The following is a 21,192-nucleotide window of genomic DNA, read 5'->3' on the forward strand; positions in this document are numbered from 1 at the left end:
CGCATCCGGTGTGAAAGTAGCATTACACTGGGATTTGTAGTCGTTCTACTTGCGTATTTTTCATAGTCTTATATTTCAACAGTTTTACGAAAAACTGACTTTTTTGACATGGAAATGATTTTTTAAGATTGACAAACATCATATGTGTAATTCATGGCACAATTCAAACGGGATCGAAAGATACGTTTTCTCTCTCCATTGACTTCAATAAATAATTTTTCCAAAATAAGGTCCCATGGACCGGAAGTAGATGGGCGTGACTTCGCCACTCTATGGGAAAAGTGTTTTTGGACTCAGTAACGTCAAGGACTGACACCGAGGTTGTAGTACCGCAGTTGGTCAAGTACCTTTCCAAGGAATAGTCCCCGAAACTTTTATTTCCTGGAAATATCTAGTAAATCGAGTTAACACGAAGAAGAAGTGACGTCAGCGGCTTTATTGACATAATCCTCCCTCAGGGACTTATTCCGGTGTGAACGCGATCTACTAGGACAGTCCCGGGACTAAAGAGTTTGGCGGGACTAAGTACTGGGAACTAAGTGCGGCAAAGTACTTGGTGTGAAAGCGGCTTGAAACAGACGGACGGACGCTCGGTGGAGCACTCTGTTATCCCAGCACTTCTCCTCTGCAAGGAAGGAAAAATACACACTACTTGAAAGAAGACCTGTTACTAAAGTGAAAACAGCAATAATAAACTGTCAAAATGCTCCTTTACAGGGCGGCCGAGGACAAAAAATACACAGTATATAAAGTAATTAGTGGCGTTATTTTTTTTTTGCGTTAACGCTTTATTAACTTGTCAGAGCTCTTTGAATTAAAGAGACAATGTAACTTGACATAACTAAATGGGGCTTTGATGTTTTACAGTGTACATTTTATGCATTAATAAATGAATGCACCAAATAAGCTATAATTAAAATGTTACAAATACGGTATAATTATAATTGATATTTATTCAGTTAATTTGAGTTAACTTAAAATAAAAATCAATTATTTAGTGATATAGGAGTTAAAGGACAAGTGCGTACAAGTACAGTGTCACAGATACACAGAAGACAGTAAGGTGAATTACATATGACAAAAATACATTGGGACGAAAAAGAAAAACAGTGTGTGTGCGAATGCGTTTGAGGGATGAGACAATCAGGATTCATCTTTTAGAGTATTTCATAACTTTTTAAAACCTAAAGATTCAAATAAAGGCTATAAAATAGTTCATACTGGGTACTTTATATCAATTTTTTTAAAGTATCCGCTCATTTGAAGACGTTTCTTTCCCCAAGACGTTTCTTTTTGGACTCAGTAACTCCACGGACTGACACGGAAGTTGTAGTAGCGCAGTTGGCCACTGTCATTTTTCAATAAACTTTATTGGAATCCAGGGGGAAAAACAGACAGTGCCATCAAGTGGTGAAACTACAGAAAAACATTGGGGAAATAAAAATCTAAGAAAAGAAAATCTACTAAAATAAAAATGATTCAACCTGTTTTTTTGACAGTGTCTCTAATTATGAATACATACAAATATATAATAAATAAAACGTAAAAAAACAACATTTTGCAGATGAGGCATTAAAAAAAATCACTTATATGAAAAATACAAATGTACTAAACAAACTAATTACTCCTTTTCAATATAGCTGCAGTTCAAATAAAGACCATTCATTAAAACCCTAAAGCAAAGTGATTGTAAGTCATTATAAAACATTAAACAGTTTCTGATGATGAGTCAGAGTCTCTTTGTGTCGACAAATTTAATGAGAAACTAGAAAACAAGTTTTATGTTTACAGCTCAGATTATTACAGCAGCAAGAATCACATTTACTGAGAACACAGAAAACTAACGGCCGTCACAATGAAGTGAAATTGTGAACATAAAATAATATTATATCAGAGTTTCACTCGAACAATGTTTGTTAAAAAAACCAAGAACGTTACAAATGTACTTTATCACTTCTCATACCCAACGTGTCTTAGTGTTTTGTAAAGTAAATACAAAACAAAGTACCAAAAAAGCAACTCAAACCTTTCAATTGAACCAAAACATAAAAAAAACAATTCAGTCTACGTTGTAACGATCAACTATCAAAAATAGCTGTGATAAATAAACGCAAAAGGGGTTCTTGATATGAAATAATATTATAAAGGCAAAACAGAACTGATAAATGGACAATCTACTCTTTCCACAAAATAGTCCCCACGGAAGTGTATTTGCTACTGTCTACATCCACACATTCACAAAATAAACAAAGACAAGTTTTATACGATATTCAATTATAGACAGTTTTCCAGCCAAACAAAAACACAACAAAAAGTCAGCTCGGCGATAAACCGAAATTGTCTTTACTGCCTAATCCAGGCCACTATAGTTTAATTGAAAAAAGGCTGTTGCTCCTGCGCCCGTCAGCAGCAAACTGAAATGTTTGTAGGCCTATTTAGGCTATAATCCACAACAAAGAAAAACACAATGATCGGCGTGGCACAAAGGAGCGATCTCACCCTGTGTTGGAGAAAATCTCTTTATCTGTGCGCGCCCACGGAAACGTGCTTCCTGGTCGGTCGATGCAATATCCACATTCAGTTAAATCCCCGTTGCATTTTAACATATGTATACATGCCAAGGAAACTTAAATATCCTTCTGAATACCCGCATTCGCCACACACACACACACACACTTCCTCCTCCTGTGAGAACCAACCCCTGCCGTCTCTGTGACGCGCCCGCTAAAAAGCCTCTGGGCGCGCCACGACAGGTGACTATACAGATAAGGCTTAATGAGCCACACCCTCAAACCGTACATAAAAGTGGACATTAACTACTGCAGTTGCGAGGATAATATACAGTACATTTATCATATTTCATTTCATGATAAACAACATGCCTTAATCCTTATCCCCTGGCGCTACAGTTTAGAAGAAACACCTTAACCTGTTAAGCCCTGAACCTGTTTTTCCAGGTCTCAGGCTCGAAAATGACATTCCCAGAACAAATTGCCATATCTTCCCATCTAAAAAGGGGTAAATTAATAATCTTTTTTCTCAAAGCAATATCACATCTGTGAGTTGGATGTAGACGTGTCAGAATCAATATAGATATTTTTATTTTAAAATAAATCTAGATTCAACAGTAAAAAGAATTAAATTATAGTATCCGTCCCAAAAGAAAAAATAGTTATAGTGAAAACTACCCTTGAATGATGGGATGCTAGAGTAAAAGCTTTAGCAATCCAAACTATAACATAATAAGTACCCTGTATCAAGATTGATGCAAAAAAAGTGAAAAAAACAAACACTTCTGGGGTCATTTGGGTGGATTTTACCTATCTCTGGCCCCTATGAGACCTGCGCAATTGCGATCAACGTCTTGCTAATGCGTTGCATGATGGTTAGTCATTTTGTCCGACTTGCTCTGGAGGCTCGCCAACATGAGACGTTGAAATCTCGCGGGACAAAGACGCCCGCAGACTTGAGAGCGAGGCGGCGCAGTTCCTCTCCACAGGCTGCGGAAGCGAAATGCTTGATGGGCAAACAACTCGCTGGTATCTCGAGCTGAGCTCTCATTGGTGATTTTTACCCCGTGCTGCTGATGAAACTCTCCAATTGGCTCGGCAAAAGTTTGTTGTTGTTTTGTGTCAGTTTTACGTCGCCACTTCCATTCACATTTTTCATCATTGTTCCTCAATGTTTATCATCAGGAAATTAATATCTATATTGTATACTATACCTGCACTGCTTACCGTTTTCATACTTTATATATATCTTAGCATATTCATACACACTTCCTACTGCTCACAGGCTGCTGTGTATATCTCGTGTATTCATACCCCTGTTTATTCACCATTCAATTAATTTTACTCTTAATGTTACAACTTGTTGCAATCCTGGTTAGAAGCTAAACTGCATTTTGTTGTCTCAGTACCTGTAATATGTGTAATAACAATAAAGTTGAATCTAATCTTGAACAGGAACAAATGTATTTACTTATTATATATCTGACATTAACGATTAAACACATTTGTGCATTCTTTATAAATGCAAACCGAGTCAAGCCGACTCCGGAGGTGGCGTTATGCACCTTAAAGTTGTTTGCAATCTGCCAAAAAACCGAGAGAAGAAGAAGCCGACTCCAAGCTGTCCGACTTCAGGCGAGCTATTTGAGACCTCCCCCGGCTGCGATCGGCTATTCTCATCTACTTTCGAGGGGAGCTGCAGCTTGTCTCAAACAAGCCTAATGACTTATAACACTGTTCATAGCTGTACGGTTTTTCTCCAGTGTGGATGCGCTGGTGGACTTTAAGCTCACAACGACGAGAAAACATTTTCCCACACTCGTCACAGCTGTGCGGTTTCTCTCCCGTATGCACACGATTATGGACTTTGAGTTGACTTGATGTATTGTACGTTTTTCCACACTCTTCACAGTTGTATGGTTTCTCTCCAGTGTGAATACGATGATGGATTGTGAGTTTACTTGATGAAGTGAACATTTCCCCACACTCTTGACACCAGTAAGGTTTTTCTCCCGTGTGAATACGATGATGGATAATGAGCATACTTGATGTAGTGAACGTTTTCCCACACTCATCACAGCCGTGTGGTTTCTCTCCAGTGTGGCTTCGCTGATGAGACGAAAAGTTGCTTTTGTTAGAAAATGTTTTCCCACAGTGGTCACAGCTGTATGGTTTCTCTCCAGTATGAATGCGCTGATGAGATGAAAGGTTACTTTTGTTAGAAAAGGCTTTCCCACATTGGTGACAGCTGTATGGTTTCTCTCTAGTGTGAATACGATAATGGGACTTCAGTTCAGTTCGATTATTGAACGTTTTCCCACACAGGTCACAGCTGTAAGGTTTGTCTCCAGTATGAACTCCAGTATGGATTCGTTGGTGGACTTTTAATTGTCTACCTGTAGAAAACGTTTTCCCACAGAGGTCACAGCTGTACAGTTTTTCTCCAGTATGAACTCTGTGATGAACCTTTAAGTTCCCAGAGGATTTGAAGGATTTATCACACAGGTCACAGCTGTACGGTTTCTCTTCAGTATGGATGCGTCGGTGGACAATGAGGGCACCACATTGAGAAAACGTTTTACCGCACAGGTCACAGCTGTACGGTTTTTCTCCAGTATGGATGCGTTGATGGACTTTTAATTGTCCACCTGTAGAAAACGTTTTCTCACACAGGTCACAGCTGTAAGGTTTTTCTCCAGTATGAATTCTGTGATGAACCTTTAAGTTCCTAGAGGATTTGAAGGGTTTATCACACAGGTCACAGCTGTGAAGTCTGAGTCCTCTCTGGTTCTAAAGCAACAGAAATACAGAGAGAGAGACATTCATTAAGTGCATTTTTTTACAATCTTTTGCAACATGCCTTCTTGAAAGAAAAACAAAAGTAATTGATCATTTCAACTAATTGTTCTCAACAAATGTTATTAACGAGCAACTTGCAGGTTTTTTTTTTTTTTTACTACATTTATGCTTAACCTTGCTTGGAAATTACAATTAAAAATGTTAATGCAGGATTTGATATGTTTTACAAGACATAAGGGCAGGAATTCAGAGGAAAAAGAGCCGTTTTGAGCTCTGCTACTAAAAACTGCTTTTTTTTTACCGTCATACGTCAAACGCGTCATATTACTTCACATGGGGGAGTTAACTTTCTCGGACTCGTTCTCTGCCCAATCCGCGGTAGTAGTTTGTAGTTGGTTTGAGCGGTTGTGATTTAGTGAGCTGGTATTTTTTTGGTAATTTTACATTGCATTTCACCATTTGTAATCATGGTGAGCTTGTGTCAGGGCATCGAGTCCACAGTTTCCCACTCACCTGCTGCAATCAGCTGTGCACCCTCCCCGACTACACACCTGCTTTCCATCAAGCCATTTACACCGGCATATCAACGGAGGCTCCACAACCTTTCTCCGCCAGATAGTCAAGTATCAGCCGTATCTCACGTCTCCCCTCCGGTCAGCACCGTAGTGTGGAGTTGCATTAGGTAACGCGAGATACGGCTGATACTTGCGAATTAGTTTCTGTTATGGATCAGTATCAACAGTCCTGCCAGTAACGTTACTATCAATACTACTTTAGTTATAGCCTGATATATGATTGCTAACTGTACAATGTTGTGATGTGACTGACGTTAGCTAACATGCTAAAGCCGGTCACTCACCAAGACAGCTGCTCTGTTCTCCACTGGTTCTCCACACACCAAAGCTCCATTTCTCTCTGATGGCCGTTATTTTTTCTAATACTTGGCTGCTCCTGGTCTCTTGGACGCCTAGCAGGCTCATAATTATAATCATATGCATTCGAATATATATATTTTCAACCTCTGTGTCAAAACTAGCATTGTGATCCATGTGTATTCATACGTTAGACCGGCCGCTCTCCCCCTTGTTTCCCCAATGTTACGTCACACGCGGGAGGTCACGTGCGGAGGCTTTTTTATGCGGAAGTGAAAATGTCTTACTAAAACGACGCCAGATTTCACTGTAGTGTATATTTCTGTATATTTTTGGGAAAATCTAGTGTATTCATAATTTTCCTACACATGTATTCACTGGTGTCTCTAACCTGCAAGTTGCTCTTTAAATAACTGTTGAAGAATCACTCAAATGCAGCAGTCTGCGTCTGTAGATTTCTCCTAAATTCACCAAAAGTTAGCATTCTAACGTAACAGAAAGTACAGCAACCGCTGTTTGCACCATGCAATCAGAGGTATCGTTGGAAAGCTCCATCTCTCCTGCACAATCTCATTGGATCCAAATGTGACCCGCTCTATCGAAATCAGTCGGAAGTCGCAACGGCTCATTTCAAATAAACGTGAATCTACGTAAAAAACTATTTTTTCGGGGTTCGGGTGTTTTGTTTGATTTTAAACAAACAAAGTCTTGGCTTTCAGAATATGAAACTTTTATTTCCAAACTCACACGATAAATACATTCTTTAAACTTGTAAAGGGAAGATGACAAACAATCTGCTCTTCCGCGGCGCCGCCCCCTCTCCCTCCGACTGACATTATGAATGTAAGCGTAGAGTAATCATAAATAACACGGCAGGGTCCGTTACAGTTTGATTTCAATTAAACAAAGTCTTGGCTTTCAGAATATTAAACTTGTTTCAGCAAATTCAGATGATAAATACAACTTTGAAGCTTGTAACGGCATAATTACAAGCGGAGAACGGAGTAACCACACACACACACACACACACACACACACACACACACACACACACACACTTCGGGTCAATGCGACTGATTTCGATAGAGCAGGTCACAAATATGGTCATTTCCTTTGTATCAGCAACCAATAATCTACAAAGGAGTCTTAAACCAAAAAACAAAATCTCATTGAGTGGTGTCAATTTCTGACAACGTGATTCGTTCAGATGTGTCACGTGGTATGCTAAAACACTTCCTGGTTTAGCTTTCCCTGAAAATTGAAATCTCAAAATGTAAGTAATTAACTGGAGAAATTATAAGCTGATACCTTTAACCTGTTAAGCCCCAAGCCTGTTTTTCAGGTCTCAGGCTTGAAAATGACATTCCCAGAACAAATGACAATATCTTCACTTCTAAAAAGGGGTAAATTAATAATCTTTTTTCTCAAAGCAATGATAAACCTGTGAGTTGGATGTAGAAAAGTCGGAATCAATATAGAATTGTTTTATTTGAAAATAAATTCAGATTGGACATAGTAAAAAAAATGTAAATTATAGCCTCCGTCCAAAAAAAGAACAACATTACTTATAGTGAAAACCACCCTTGAATGATGGGATTGGAGACTAAAAGCTTTAGGAATCCAAACTATAACATAATAAGTACCCTGTATCAAGATTGATGCAAAACAAGTGACATTTGAACTTTTTAGAGAGAGATTTAGCACAAACAAAACCCACCTCTGGGGTCATTTGGGTGTATTTGCCGTTTCTCTGGAACCCATTGGTCGATTGACATCTTTTTTGAACTGTTAGAGCCAATAGAATAGAAGGGGAAGTTCCACATACACACACGTTACCATTGAGAAGTGGGGGCTTTGCGCACGGAGTTTGCCCAAAGCGAAACCTATCTTACGCTCTGAAATCTGAAAACTGAAAACCTGTGACCCCCTGATCCAAACACCTACGGACAACCCACTACGCTACACGCCCCCCGCAATGATACCAATACCTGTCAAATCTGTGCAATCTCAGTTTGCTAATCGATATCTTGTTTGTGCAGATACGATAAGTAATAAGCAGTGTTTCCCCTACCATTGTCTTGGCCGGGCGCTGCGCCCTGCCAACGGAGCCCCGCGCCCTGCCTGAAATTCAAGGTTTTTTTTTTATTTTTTTATTTAGAAAAACAAAAAAAGCACCAAATTGCAACTTAAGTAATCTATCTACGGTCACTTTTCACATTGAACATGTGCTCTTTTATTAAATAAACTAAACGCCTATGTTATTTATCCAATGTATGTGCATGTTTCAGTGTCCACTGCTTTGCGTATTCACATTCTCCCTCCGCTGTTTCTGAAGGGCGGGGCTCCGCTCCGCTCCCCCCCCCCCCCCACACACACAGGAACGCAACAACGAACGTAGCGTGCGCATTCTGAAAATAGCTCACAGATGGTGAGCAGGTACCGCGGTTTTGAACTACAGTATTGAATTTGACAGAAAACAACAATGAAACGCCAGCAGAAGAATAGTTTAATGAGTTGGGTGAAAAAAAAGACAGGAGATGTGAGTTGGTTTATTCAGTAAATTAGCTCAGGATAATTGGATGTTCTGTCTACACCTGTTGATGTGAGGCTAATGCAGGATTTGCTAGCTTGATGCTACCGGAATTTAGCGGCAGTGACTCAACAAATTTCCTCTTAAAATGTATCGTCAGCAATGTATGACAAGCAGACTGCTTGTTTAATGTTAGACTCACACCAATAGCTCAATATGATCATAACACGATTGCTTTCATATCAGAGATCAGATGAGGTGGAGCTGCCTCCAGCAATAGAGGATGAGGCAGAGAGAAGCAGCAGCAGCACAGGGTTGCAGCAGGTATGTTATATGCTGTAGTCAGCTGATTTAAATGTATCAATGAAAGGAAGAAGTGTAGGCTACATGATAAGAAGGGAAAACAGTTTGAATAAAACACTGTACTTTTTTACTTTTTAATGTAAGAATACTTTGTTACTGTACTTAAGTATAATTTTCAAATATCGTGACAAGCAGCACAAGTCCGGTCACAGGATGACAGGATTCGACCAAACTTGGCTGTCAAAGAGTAAATACTCCTCCTGGCTCTACAAGACAGAATTAGGTAAACAAATATACCAATAAATGAAACGCAGAGTACATAAAGAATGAATCGGAATTATAACAAATTTCTGTTTTGGTTTTAGGAATGTTCTGCCGGATATGTAGGCAACACAAACAGGGGGTTGTGAGAGGGAGCCAGACCCGGGCCTTTATAGAGTCACCCTGCCAGTCCTACAGAAAGGACAAACTTGATGTTCATATGGCATCTGAGCATCACAAAATAGCCTGTCAGCGCCAGTCGGGTTTGACATCAGGTACAAATTATATATATATATATATATATGCTATTTAGATTATAATTGTCTCAATAACAGACAGACAGAATTGTGCTCCTTGATAATGATGATACATTTCATTTCAGGCAACACCGTCCTTGCGTCATTTGAGCCAACAGTTATCCTGGAGCACGAGGCTGTGGTGGGGGCATTCAAGTGCTTATATTGGCTCATCAAGCATGAAATAGCCCACCACACAAACTATCCAGCCTTGCTGGAACTGGCTAATCTTTTGGGCTGCACCTATTTCGACAAGCTTCATGTATGCTTATTTTTTATTAAGTTAAAAATATGTTTTGTATTTTTTTGTTAGTTTTAACAGATCGTTATATTGACAATTATTTGTATGTTTTTATGGCATAATAGTACATTAGTTTAATAATTAATATGCATTTAAATGTCCAGCATCTTTAAATGTAACATTTTCCAACTATTTTTCAGATTGGCCAAAAAACCAACTACAGATCTCATCGAATAATCGATGAGATGCTAGAAATTCTTGCAACAGTGGTTGAGCAGCCCATATTAAGGGCCATTGCTCAGTCAAAAGCGATTGGACTGGAAATAGATGAGACCACAGATGTTTCTGTGTGCAGACAAATGGACATCCATGTCAGGTAAGCGTAATCAAAGTGTAACATTTCATCGACTAATAACATTTCAATACATAGTTTGAGGGGATAATTTAAATGTATATATGAAATGTTGTCATATGGACATAGATACTTGGACCAAGAGGGGAAGCTCTGGAGCCAATTCCTGGATCTGATCTGCCTGACTGACGGTAAAGCAGATTCTATAGTGTTGGCTTTAAAAAACATTATTCAGATGAAGGGCATCCCTGTACATCTAATCTTTGGACTAGGAACTGACGGCGCTGCAGTTATGACAGGTAGGTCAAACAGGTTTTTTGTATTCAATTAAACTGGATTTTGAATATTTCTTTCTTGTTAAATTCATTAACAAATGTATTCAATAGGAAAACACAATGGGGTTGCAAAACAGCTGTCCAACGAATGGCCATGGCTCCTCAGTGTCCATTGTGCTGCACATAGGCTGGCTTTAGCCTGTAAGGACGCATCAGAAGATGTGCCTTACATGGCAACATTCAGAGACCATTTACAACAGCTCCACCTGTACTTCAGGAATAGTGCAAACCGCTCTACTTCTCTGAAGGCAGCTGCAGAGGTTCTCGGTGTGTGTGAGCTGAAAGTGAAGGTAAACATTTTAAACCTCAAATAAATTGAGATTTTAATATTTATACTAACAACTGTTTTATCTGTCATTATTAGCAAGTAAAGGACACACGGTGGCTCTCTCAACATGAGGCTGTAAAAAAACCTCAGTAAGAATATCTCTGCTGTACTGGGAGCCTTGGCAGAGGAAAGAGATCCGTAAATGTCCTACTGCTAAGGGACTCTACTCATTCCTTGCCACCTATCGCTTCATTGCCGCCCTTCACCTGCAAGCCGATGTGCTTCCACACCTGGCACGTCTCTCTAAGCTTTTTCAAAGGGAGGACGTCATGTTCCTGGCAATCAAAGAGCAGGTGTTTTTACTAACCCAAATCATCTGCTATATTTTAAATTCATTTTGATTTTGCAAAACATAAGTTACCCCAATTTATCTTTTCATCTGAGTCCATTTGGTTAATTTCCTAGGTCCCTGTCACACTGGCATTGATAAAGGGCATAAAAGATTCTGGGGGTCATCAACCGGGTTCACACTTGGCCAGACTACATCAAAGTCTTGATGACCCTTTGGGACTGGGTGCATTCAGCATCTCTGCCGAACAGGAGAGAGGAAGAAGAGGCCAGGATAATACAGGGGGCAGACAGCAGTATTGGCAAAGATTTCAATCACAGGTATGATTATGTAGCTTTTGGCTGACATCATTGATGTAACTTAAATTTAGACTGAAGAGTTTACTGACATTTTTCCCCCACTGTTTGATGAGGTGATGGATCCGTATTTGGATGGCCTGATTGCCCATCTTGAGAGGCGGTTCAGTGAGGTTGGAGTCTTGGCTGCTTTTGGAATACTGGGTCCACAATCAACTACACTCCCCAATGACATTACACACACACACCTGAGGACACTGGTGGGGAAGTTTTTTTCCGATGTCGATTTCGACACAGTCCTTGAGGAATGGGCTTCTTTCAAGGAACAAGTCGTCTCTGGTCCTCTGAAGGTAACTTTAAAATGTAACATTCTCACATGACATTATCATGAGCAATGCAGTGTGTTAATCAAATGAACCTTTTCAGAACAAGACACAGCTGGACATATTGTCAGACCTGTCCTCAAAATATGAGGAGTTTGGGGTCCTGTACCCAACCATTAGTCAGCTGGCTGCCATTGCCCTCACTGTCCCTGTCAGCAGTGTAAATTGCAAAAGGGACTTCTCCACCCTGAATAGGATAAGAAATACCTCTCACAATGGCATTTGGCGTTTTAAGTTATCAGTATTTTTTATCACTTTTAAAGCTTAACATTGAATTTATTTGCAGGTCAAGACAAACATCCGCAACAGGCTGCAGGGGGACCATCTTGCAGCCTGCATGCGGATCTCAATAAATGGGCCAGAGGTGTCGGACTTCCCATACCAGGAGGCACTGGAAACCTTCTTCAGAAAACCCAGGAAGATCCACTGTAGCAAAAATAAGTGCTCACTGTGTGGATAAACACAGTGTGCCAGGATGTTGCAAAGAGTTTGTACTGATGTTGTGTTAATAAAAATAATACCATATTACGACGGCTTCATGTGCGTAAATTACATTAATAGATGTTTCCCAAAAAAAATGTGGGTACCCCCCCGTTGGGGCCAGCACCCTGCCAAGGCAGTAAACCTAGGGGAAACACTGATAAGGGTATTTTAACGTGAGTTCTGTGCTAAGTTTGTCAGCATTTTTTCGCTCAGAGCTAATTCAGAGCCTTTGTCATTACCCTTATGTTTCGTTTTGCTAAAAATGGTTAATATTGTCTGATAGCTGAGTTTCTTCCCGTTAAGTGGGTATGACACATTAATAGGTTTTTAAATGTTAAGCAGCCCTCAGACGTTGTTTCTTGTAGATGTTGCGATACCGGGGGGAAAAACGCGTCGTCTGCAGGAAACAGTGTCTGAGGGCATCTTAATATTTAATAAACTATGAATGTTTTATATCCATGTAACGGGAAGAAACTCAGCTAACTGATTATTATTTTATTTTTTTCAAAAACAAAAAAACCACAATGCTAACGCTGAGCCTCTGAATTAGCATCGAGCGAAAAATGCTAACAGATTACTGCACAGAAACTCACTCATAAAACCCTTATCATTCATCTTTATCTGCACATCCAACATATCTACTAGCATTGTGAGAAGACACAACATTGAGAGGTACATACATCATCACTCTATGATAAGAACTCGCGGAGATAATAAAAAGAACAGACATCAAAACATGTGGCGCTAGGTAGCTAAAACCGGTAACATGGCCTACCTTGGCCGTTGTCTGGTCAAAACTGGTCTTCAATGGCATTAAAACGATAAAAACACGCTGAAGTTAATCCATAGGTTAATCCAATATGCCCGTGTCTCTTTGAAATGATTTCTGATAATCCATAAGCAATAAACCCTGCTTTTCCGTTTCCAGATGTCAGAGCGAGAGATAGCTTCACTCATGCAAAACTACATGCGCGAAGCCCCCACCTTTTTGTGTTAATGTTGGTGTCTATGTGAAAACTCCCCTTCGATTCTATTGGCTCTAACGGTCAGAAAGAGATGTCAGTCACCAAAATCGACCAATGGGTTCCAGAGAAACGGTAAAAACGCTCATTTCCACCCAAATCACCCCAGAGGTGGAGTTTTTTTTTGCCAAACCTCTCAAAAAAAAAGGAAGGTAAAATGTCACTTGTTTTGCATCAATCTTGATACAGGGTACTTATTATATGTTGTACTTTGGATTCCTAAAGCTTTTAGTCTACCTTACCATCATCCAAGGTAGGGCTGCACGATATTGAAAAAAACTGACATCGCGATTTCCCCCCCCCCCCTGCGGTATATATTGCGTTTTTTTTAACCGGATGAAGGTATTGTCTCCACAGATTATTTAAGTATAGTATCTAAGCGATCCGATCTCGCGACAGGGGAAGCAAACACAGGCATCACAACACGTAGCTTTTTTTTTTTTTTTAACGGAGCTTTTACGGGAGATCGTCTCACCGTAGCTGTCAATCGGATCAAAAGACGTGTTCAATGGCATTAAAACGAGAAAAAACTCGGCTGAATCGGTTAATACATAGTTTGATAATGTGTCTGTGTAATAATTTCTCATTTATAATCCATAATTCAATTTTTATGTAAAAATCGGAGAGGAAAAGTTAGCTGCTAATGGTAGCCACCAGAGTTATCGCAGCTTCCGGTCTTTGCTACGCGGCAGTCTAACACACACATTACCAAATAAGGATTATGTGGGAGTTCCCCTCGATTCCATTGGCTCTGACGGTTAGAAAGAGATGTCACATGTCAAAATCCAGCAAGGGGGGCCAGAGATATGGAAAATCCACCCAAATGGCTGAAACAATTGCATGGCACTGTCTACAAAGTACGTTTGTTTGGTCAACATCAAGATGTTTGTATCCAAAATAGTTCCAGATGGCAGATGTTGCTTTTCTTCTTGGAAGCAAATCTTCATTCTCTCCAGTATTGTCCTCCTTTGCCTCGCTCATTTTTTAACAGTGTTTTGATGGTCTGCAAACTAGCGGGGCGGGGCCAGCTGTGATCGGAACAAGAATGATTGTGATTGGTGGTTTGCTGTGCATGCAGGGGAAGTTCTACACACACACACCAACACATGAACAAATAAGGAGTGAGAGTGATGTGTAGCCAAAACCGGAAGCTGCATACACTCTGGTGGCTACCATTAGCAGCTAACTTTTGTGCTCCGATTTTTACATAAAAATGGAATTATGGATTATAAACAATTGCTTCAAAGCCACAGATACATTATTAACCTATGGATCAACCGATTCAGCCGCGTTTCTCATTTTAATGCCATTGAACATGTCTTTTGATCAGATTGACAGCTACGGTGAGACGATCTCTGATGATACTATACTTAAATAATCTGTGGAGTCTAAGCTTTAATCGGATATATTGAATGTGCAGTTTCGATAAGTAACAAGGGTATCTTTATTTAGAATTCTGTGCTAAAGTGCGTTAGCATTTTTATTTTTTTTAAATGAATAAAACCGCACGTCCCTGCGGTGGGAATATCGCGCATGCGCATATCGCGGTTATCGCCATGACACGGTATATCGTTCAGCCCTAATCCGAGGGTAGTTTTCACTACAATTAAAAAAGAATTTGTGGGCGGACACTATCATTTACAGTTTTTTTACTATGTTCAATCTGAATTATCTTCAACATAAAAAACATTTATATTGATTCTGACTCTTCTACATCCAATTCACAGATTTATCATTACTTTGAGAAAAAAATATTATTAATTTAACCCTTTTAGAAGGGAAGATATGGTCATTTGTTCTGGGAATGTCCTTTTCGAGCCTGAGGCCTGAAAAACAGGCTTGGTGCTTAACATCAGCAGGAGAGGACTCTTTAAAGTAGAGACACCACATACTGATATACACCTGAACATCAGCAGGAGAGGACTCTTTAAAGTAGAGACACTAAATACTGATATACACAGGGGTGCACATAACTTTTTTGCTCTGGTTCTCAAAGGAGCACCTGGAGATGTTGCTTGGTGCTCATCCTTAAAATGAAATAAACCGTAACTTTTGAGGTCTTGACTTTATTTGACACACGGCACTGAACGCACATGCAGAGGTGAACACAAGACAACATTAGCACGACCAGTAATCCTACAAGCTGTCATCACTACCCTCCTGACTGTTCTCCTCACTGTATTCCTCTCTGTCAGACATGGTAGCTGATGATGTAGCCCTACTACTTTCTCTCTGGTTGAGTCTGCGATTAGCTGCTTGCATCCACAAGTCAACAGCTGGTTTTGGGTCAAAAGTCTCTTGTCATCTTAGACAAGTGGATGTAATCAAATAAGTATGTGAACATAACCAATAACCTACCATAGCCAATAACAAATGAAAGTAACTTATTTTATTTGTGTTGTTCATTCATATCTTATTTGACCTATTAGCATTTATTTATTTATGCATTTTTTTTTAATCTCTCCAGTTTTAAAGGATATTTTTGCTTACTGTCCTATAGTATACATTGAAATGATTTCAAACCTGTTTATCCCAATAATTATAAAGGAGTGCCAAACCGTTTGAACTTAGAGTAAAGTGAACTATCTAAACACTCAAGAGCCCTTTACCTCACTGAGCTGTAGTTATCAGCCTCTCAGTCTGACCGGAGAGGACTCTCACTCCATATTGTTGTAGAAACATCTTCTTCTTATATCCGTTAGCGCAGCTAGCACCAGATTCTAATAACAACAGATTCTAATAACAACAGCACCGGTACACCCTCCCTCTCTCCCACGCTCACTCGCACTTTGGCTGTGAGCTGTGGGCACCTGATAAGCCAAAATTCCCCATTTTCATCACTTACAGCGCCCATCGTACAGTGCAAATGAAACGTGTAACCGGGGTGAAAAGGGCGTTACATTTACTTACGCCCTAGGCGACCATCAACGTCAGTGCTACGGGCCGGCCCTGAGTTCATATGCAACTCGCATATATCTTTCTCTCTCTCTCTTCTCTCTCTCTCCCTCTCAATGTTGGTACGCAAATGCGCCTTTTTTCAAATGACCGGGTGCTCTTTTTTTGGCAGAGGTGTGCATGCGCACTAGTTATGTGCAGCCCTGGATATACACATCAGCAGGGGAGGAATCTTTAAAGTAGAGACACTACATACGGATATACACCTGAACCCATATCTAAATGTAAGAGTCTGTAAAATAAAACCCACAATGTTTGAGGTTGTTTATCCTTAAACAAAAGTACAGGTTTAGAGTCCATAACACAAATGTACCCCAGTGTAAGGGATAACAGTGTTAGGAATATATTGTGATGAAGTGAACACTGACCTGAGTTCTGGGGGTCTCTTTGTTCTCCTCCATGCTGCTCTCAGTGCTCCTTCTCCGTCTGGGTCTCTGAAATAAGTATTAACACTACAGTCAACACAAAACCAATCTACAGCTAAGAAGTAGCTTAACAGCAGAGGTGGGAAGAAATTAACTCCATCCTGCTAGCAGGTTAGGGTAAGATGGAAAGGCCTGCACTTCACGAACATAAACCCCGCCAGCGACGAACAGTGATTGTAGAAAACCACAGCGTCCCTACACCAAGCATCACTGATGTAAACAATCACACCGCCGCCACGGCTCTTCCCCCCGCTAACTGTAGCTCTGTCTGAGCGGTAGCATGTTAGCCGGTCGAGCTGAATGGCAGATTCTGGGATGTTGTCATTTAGCCATGATTCCATGAAAACGTACACAGCACTCTGTTCCCTGCTGAAAATACCAGCTTAAGGTGTGTTAGGCTGGTGTGTTAGGCTGGTGTGTTAGGCTGGTGTGTTAGGCTGGTGGGTTAGGCTGGTGGGTTAGGCTGGTGGGTTAGGCTGGTCAAGCTGGCCAGGCTGTTCTTGCTGGTTCAAGACCAGCCTGGTCAGCTAAACCAGCATAGCTCAGTATGGATGTTATGCTGGTTTTAGTAGTGATGTGTCAGTCGTGAACGAGCCGCTCTTTTAAGCGAACGACGGGAGCCGGCTCGCACCCGCGAACGAACAGTTGTATTTATTTTTATTTTTGTTAAGTAATACAAGACAGAATGATATGATGATCTCCGCGCTACAGCTGCTCCGTGCATGCATGCATGCAGCAGTGACATGTAATATCCAAGGATTAGAGACTGTTGGATGCTGCTGTTTTGAGCATTGCAATACATTTATTTTGATTATGTTTTTTTATGATTAGAGACAGTTGGATGCTGCTGTCCTGAGCATTGCAATATATTTATTTTCAGTATGTTATTTATTTTAGTAGCCCCTTTCTTTAAATGCCTATGCTTAAAAGGTGGGGTAGGTAAGTTTGAGAAACCGGCTTGAGATACACTTTTTGTTATATTCCATGGAATGCTCTTAACTGACCAGCAAATGGTTACCAGCTAGAACACTGTGATCACCAGCTTTTACCAGCTAAACCAGCTATCCCGACCAGCTAATGGTAACCAGCTAGACCACAGTGACCAAACCAGCTATCCTGACCAGCTAGACCACTGTGACCACCAGCTTTTATCAGCCATCCCGACCAGCTAATGGTATCCAGCTAGACCACTGTGACCACCAGCTTTTACCAGCTAAAACCAGCTAATGGTGACCAGCTAGACCACTGAGACCAAACCAGCTATCCTGACCAGCTAAAGTGTCCAAAACCCCTCTTAACCAGCCAACTAATCCAGCCTAATATTGACTGGCTGGTCAGGCTGGTTTACCAGCCTCATCAGCCTTGTTGGTCTAAGCTGGTTTTTTTCAGCAGGGTTACCCCACTCTGGGTCGACCGGAGTAGTCTCATGATGTCCATGTTATTGTCCAGTGAGCGAACATTAGCCATGATGCTCGGAATAGCGGGCCTGTGTGGGCTAGCTGCTAGCCTAACTCGGATGCCTCCGCGCTTACCCCTCTTGTGCTTCCTCTCACACCGCTTGCGGCGTCTCCTATTCAGCACGTGGTTGACCGTATTCCAAAGCCACTGAGTACCTCTGCCAGTAGCATCTATTGTTTGTTTTGTTGTTAAGTCCTTCTTCAGCAGGAACTCACGACTGTACTGTATACTCCTGACCGTACTATCGGTTCGGGATGTTAGAAGTGAACTAGACGAACACACGTTAAAAACACTAAAGACTCGGGAGAGCTAGCTGCTGCTAATATTTTCAGTTTTAAAGTACTCAGTATTATCAGTAGTACAAGTACTCAGTAATCTCAGTAGTAAAAGTACACAGTATTATAGTAAAAGTACACAGTATTACCTGGTGTTTCTGCGACTCTTTGTTCGTCAGTTTGTTGATGTTCACCGACTAGCATGAAGCAGCTAACAGCAGATAAGGACCTGGATGAAGAGGTGGAATTGTTCTAAAGCTCCTCTCTTCTCTTCTTCTCCTGAGAGAAACGGGTTATATTCTAATATATCACAGTTATATATTAATGAGAGCTGATAGAGACTCCGACTGATGGAAGCTTTACAACAACTGGATCCTGCTTGAGAGCATGGTCGAGAGCAGAAGTACCCGGACGTGGGCCCACAGAGCATGCGCAGTAGAGTTTTCCCTTAAGCCCCGCCTCCCATCTCCCGCAGATGAATGGAGTGATAAAATAACAATGGATTCAGCTTTTAGAGCATTTCATAACTTTTCAAACCTAACGATTCAAATAAAGGCAATAAAAGAGTCCCTACTGGGAAGTTTATTTAGTTTTAAAATAATTATCTGCTGATTTACAGACGTTTCTTTCCCCATTTAAGTCAATGGGGAAAAGTGTTTTTGGAATCAGTAACGTCAAGGACTGACACCGAGGTTGTTGTACCGCAGTTGGTCAAGTATTTTTCCCAGAATAGTCCCCGGAACTTGTATTTCCTAGAACTATCCAGTAAATCGCGTTCACACCGGAATAAGTCCCTGGGGGACAGTGGTGTAGTGGGGATTTGTTTACTGGGGGGACGCTATTTTTAATTAGGTCATCCCAAACAATGCCACACAAGTGCGCACGCGCGCAGTGCACTCACAAAACGGGCAGACAGGTCCACAGAAACTACCGGTATGCTTAATCCTAATTTAGTTACTGTAGCCTACTGCAAAAAGCAGACGGCGCTGCGCTCAACACACACAGACTCAAAACCATGGACACACTGGCACATAAATTACATAAACAATTTATAGGCCTAAATTGCATAAGCTACAGTATTGCAACTAAGCAGAGAGTGCTGCTTCTCTCTCTCTCTCTCTCTCTCTCTCTCTCTCTCTCTCTCTCTCTCTCTCTCTCTCTCTCTCTCCTCTATCTCTCTCTCTCTCTCTCTCTCTCTCTCTCTCTCTCTCTCTCTCTCTCTCTCTCTCTCTCTCTCTCTCTCTCTCTCTCTTTCTCTCTCTCTCTCTCTGTATCTCCACTTTCAAAATCTATTTAAAACTCAAAACAAACAAACACAATTCCCAAAGTTGTTCTGAAATTAACTTATTAAATAAACAAAACGAAAAATACATCCTACTTATGCAAACAACATTGAATCTGGACTTGAAATTATTCTGATTAGGCCTAGCCTACATTGCAAATAAGCAGACAGCACTGCTTTTCACACACACACACACACACACACACACACACATACACACACACACACACACACACACACACACACACACACACACACACACACACACACACACACACACACACACACACACACACACACACACACACACACACACACACACACACACACACACACACACACACACACACACACACACACACACACACACACACACACTGCTAGCATTATCCACGTCTTCAGGCGGCTCTTCTCATGTAGTAGCCTACTAGTAGCAGCTTCACTTGTAGCTTCGGTGTTGCTAGCCTCTTTCTTCTTGTGAATTATATTCTTTATAGAAAATAAGTCAAGTAAAACATGTTATCCTGCCATTGTAGAGCTTTTTCGTTAACTTACCGTGGGTGTGTCAGTGACACACCCCAGCTCGCTGCGGGGTCACAAGCGTGATGAAGAATCATAATTTTTTAAGGAAATCGTTTTTATTTTTTATTATAATTACTTTGAAATGTATTATGTTTTTGTCATTATTACAACAAATACACACTTGCAACTGATAACACTGGCAATTATTTTATTTTCATTAGACTATTAAAAAAAAGATCCTGCTGCAAATAAGTGGAGGTACGGCGTACCCCCGCGTCCAACGCCCACTACACCACTGCTGAGGGAGCCGCTGACATCACTTCTTCTTCTTCTTCTTCTTCTTCTTCGGTGGTGGATGTGTGTTTGAAGAGGGAAGAGGGAATTTCAACTTTAACTCTTTTGTTTCTGTTTCAATCGTTTCTTTAACTGTATGATCTTTCGTTGGGATTTTTGTACCCTTTGCAAGTACGGTTAATTTGTTAATTTAGTGTTTTTCCGTGCCTCGTGGCGGGGATGGCGTCCTCCGGGGCGCCGCCGGTGTCTCTGAGACACGGAGTGCGGCTGGTGGCTCAGGCCGCAAGCACAGTGGAGCAGGTGCTGCTGGCTGTGGGGGATCAGGTCGTTCATGTAAATATCTCCTATGCTTCCCGCATGAACAAAGCGGTCGTGGTCTTTTTTGAAAGACCAGAAATATGTGACGGAACTTATCGAGAGCGGATTAATGCTAAACGAGGAATACATTCAAGTTTCACCGCTGGCGACACCGTCCACGCGGATCACTGTGTCTGGCGTTCCTCCGTTCATCCCGAATGAGGCGCTGGAACGGGAGCTGAAGCGTTTTGGTAAGTTTGCCAGTAGTCTCCGCACTGTTGCTCTGGGGTGTAAGGATGAAAAGTTAAAACATGTCCATTCTCTGCGGAGACAGGTTTTCATGTTTCTGAATTGTCCCACTCAGACACTAGATGTGTCCTTCCG

General features: G+C 41.0%; 2 protein-coding genes across 6 annotated transcripts in view; one reads left to right on the top strand and one right to left on the bottom strand.

Annotated features, from left to right (window-relative positions):
- LOC307031059 (uncharacterized protein) overlaps positions 1 to 18,848 on the bottom strand; it is a 45,642-nt gene extending 26,794 nt beyond the window's left edge. For 2 of the 5 annotated variants that reach the window (XR_013805863.1, XR_013805864.1), the window contains exons 1-2: positions 18,563 to 18,848; positions 16,624 to 16,689 (exon numbers count right to left, since the gene is read on the bottom strand). Coding sequence is in view for 1 of the 5 variants with exons in the window: in XM_079667804.1 (XP_079523930.1) it covers positions 4,191 to 5,300; positions 16,624 to 16,656 (1,143 nt within the window). In the remaining 4 variants the exon portion in view is untranslated. Of the gene's footprint in view, positions 1 to 1,326; positions 5,301 to 16,623; positions 16,690 to 18,562 lie in introns of those variants that run through there. The other 3 variants (XR_013805861.1, XM_079667806.1, XM_079667804.1) reach the window with 2 other exon arrangements.
- On the top strand, positions 8,370 to 12,342 carry LOC307031283 (zinc finger protein 862-like). Its single transcript, XM_079668248.1, has 11 exons — positions 8,370 to 8,720; positions 8,958 to 9,035; positions 9,210 to 9,297; positions 9,380 to 9,550; positions 9,658 to 9,833; positions 10,013 to 10,188; positions 10,294 to 10,463; positions 10,551 to 11,120; positions 11,233 to 11,436; positions 11,529 to 11,762; positions 11,839 to 12,342. The coding sequence occupies exons 1-8, from the start codon at positions 8,664 to 8,666 to the stop codon at positions 10,811 to 10,813; spliced, it is 1,179 nt and encodes a 392-aa protein (XP_079524374.1). The 5' UTR covers positions 8,370 to 8,663; the 3' UTR covers positions 10,814 to 11,120; positions 11,233 to 11,436; positions 11,529 to 11,762; positions 11,839 to 12,342.
- Positions 18,849 to 21,192: the final 2,344 nt, after the last annotated feature.

The sequence above is a fragment of the Notothenia rossii genome (assembly GCF_949606895.1).
Source record: "Notothenia rossii genome assembly, chromosome: 3".
In the NCBI taxonomy this organism is placed as follows: domain Eukaryota; kingdom Metazoa; phylum Chordata; class Actinopteri; order Perciformes; family Nototheniidae; genus Notothenia; species Notothenia rossii.

What these genes read in the sequence shown, in the direction of transcription:
- LOC307031283 (XM_079668248.1), top strand. Translation starts at nt 8,664, where the DNA reads ATGAAACGCCAGCAGAAGAATAGTTTAATGAGTTGGGTGAAAAAAAAG. An exon ending in GCAGCACAGGGTTGCAGCAG is followed by an intron (nt 9,036 to 9,209) that starts GTATGTTATATG and finishes CGTGACAAGCAG; the next exon opens with CACAAGTCCGGTCACAGGAT. An exon ending in CAAATGGACATCCATGTCAG is followed by an intron (nt 10,189 to 10,293) that starts GTAAGCGTAATC and finishes ATATGGACATAG; the next exon opens with ATACTTGGACCAAGAGGGGA.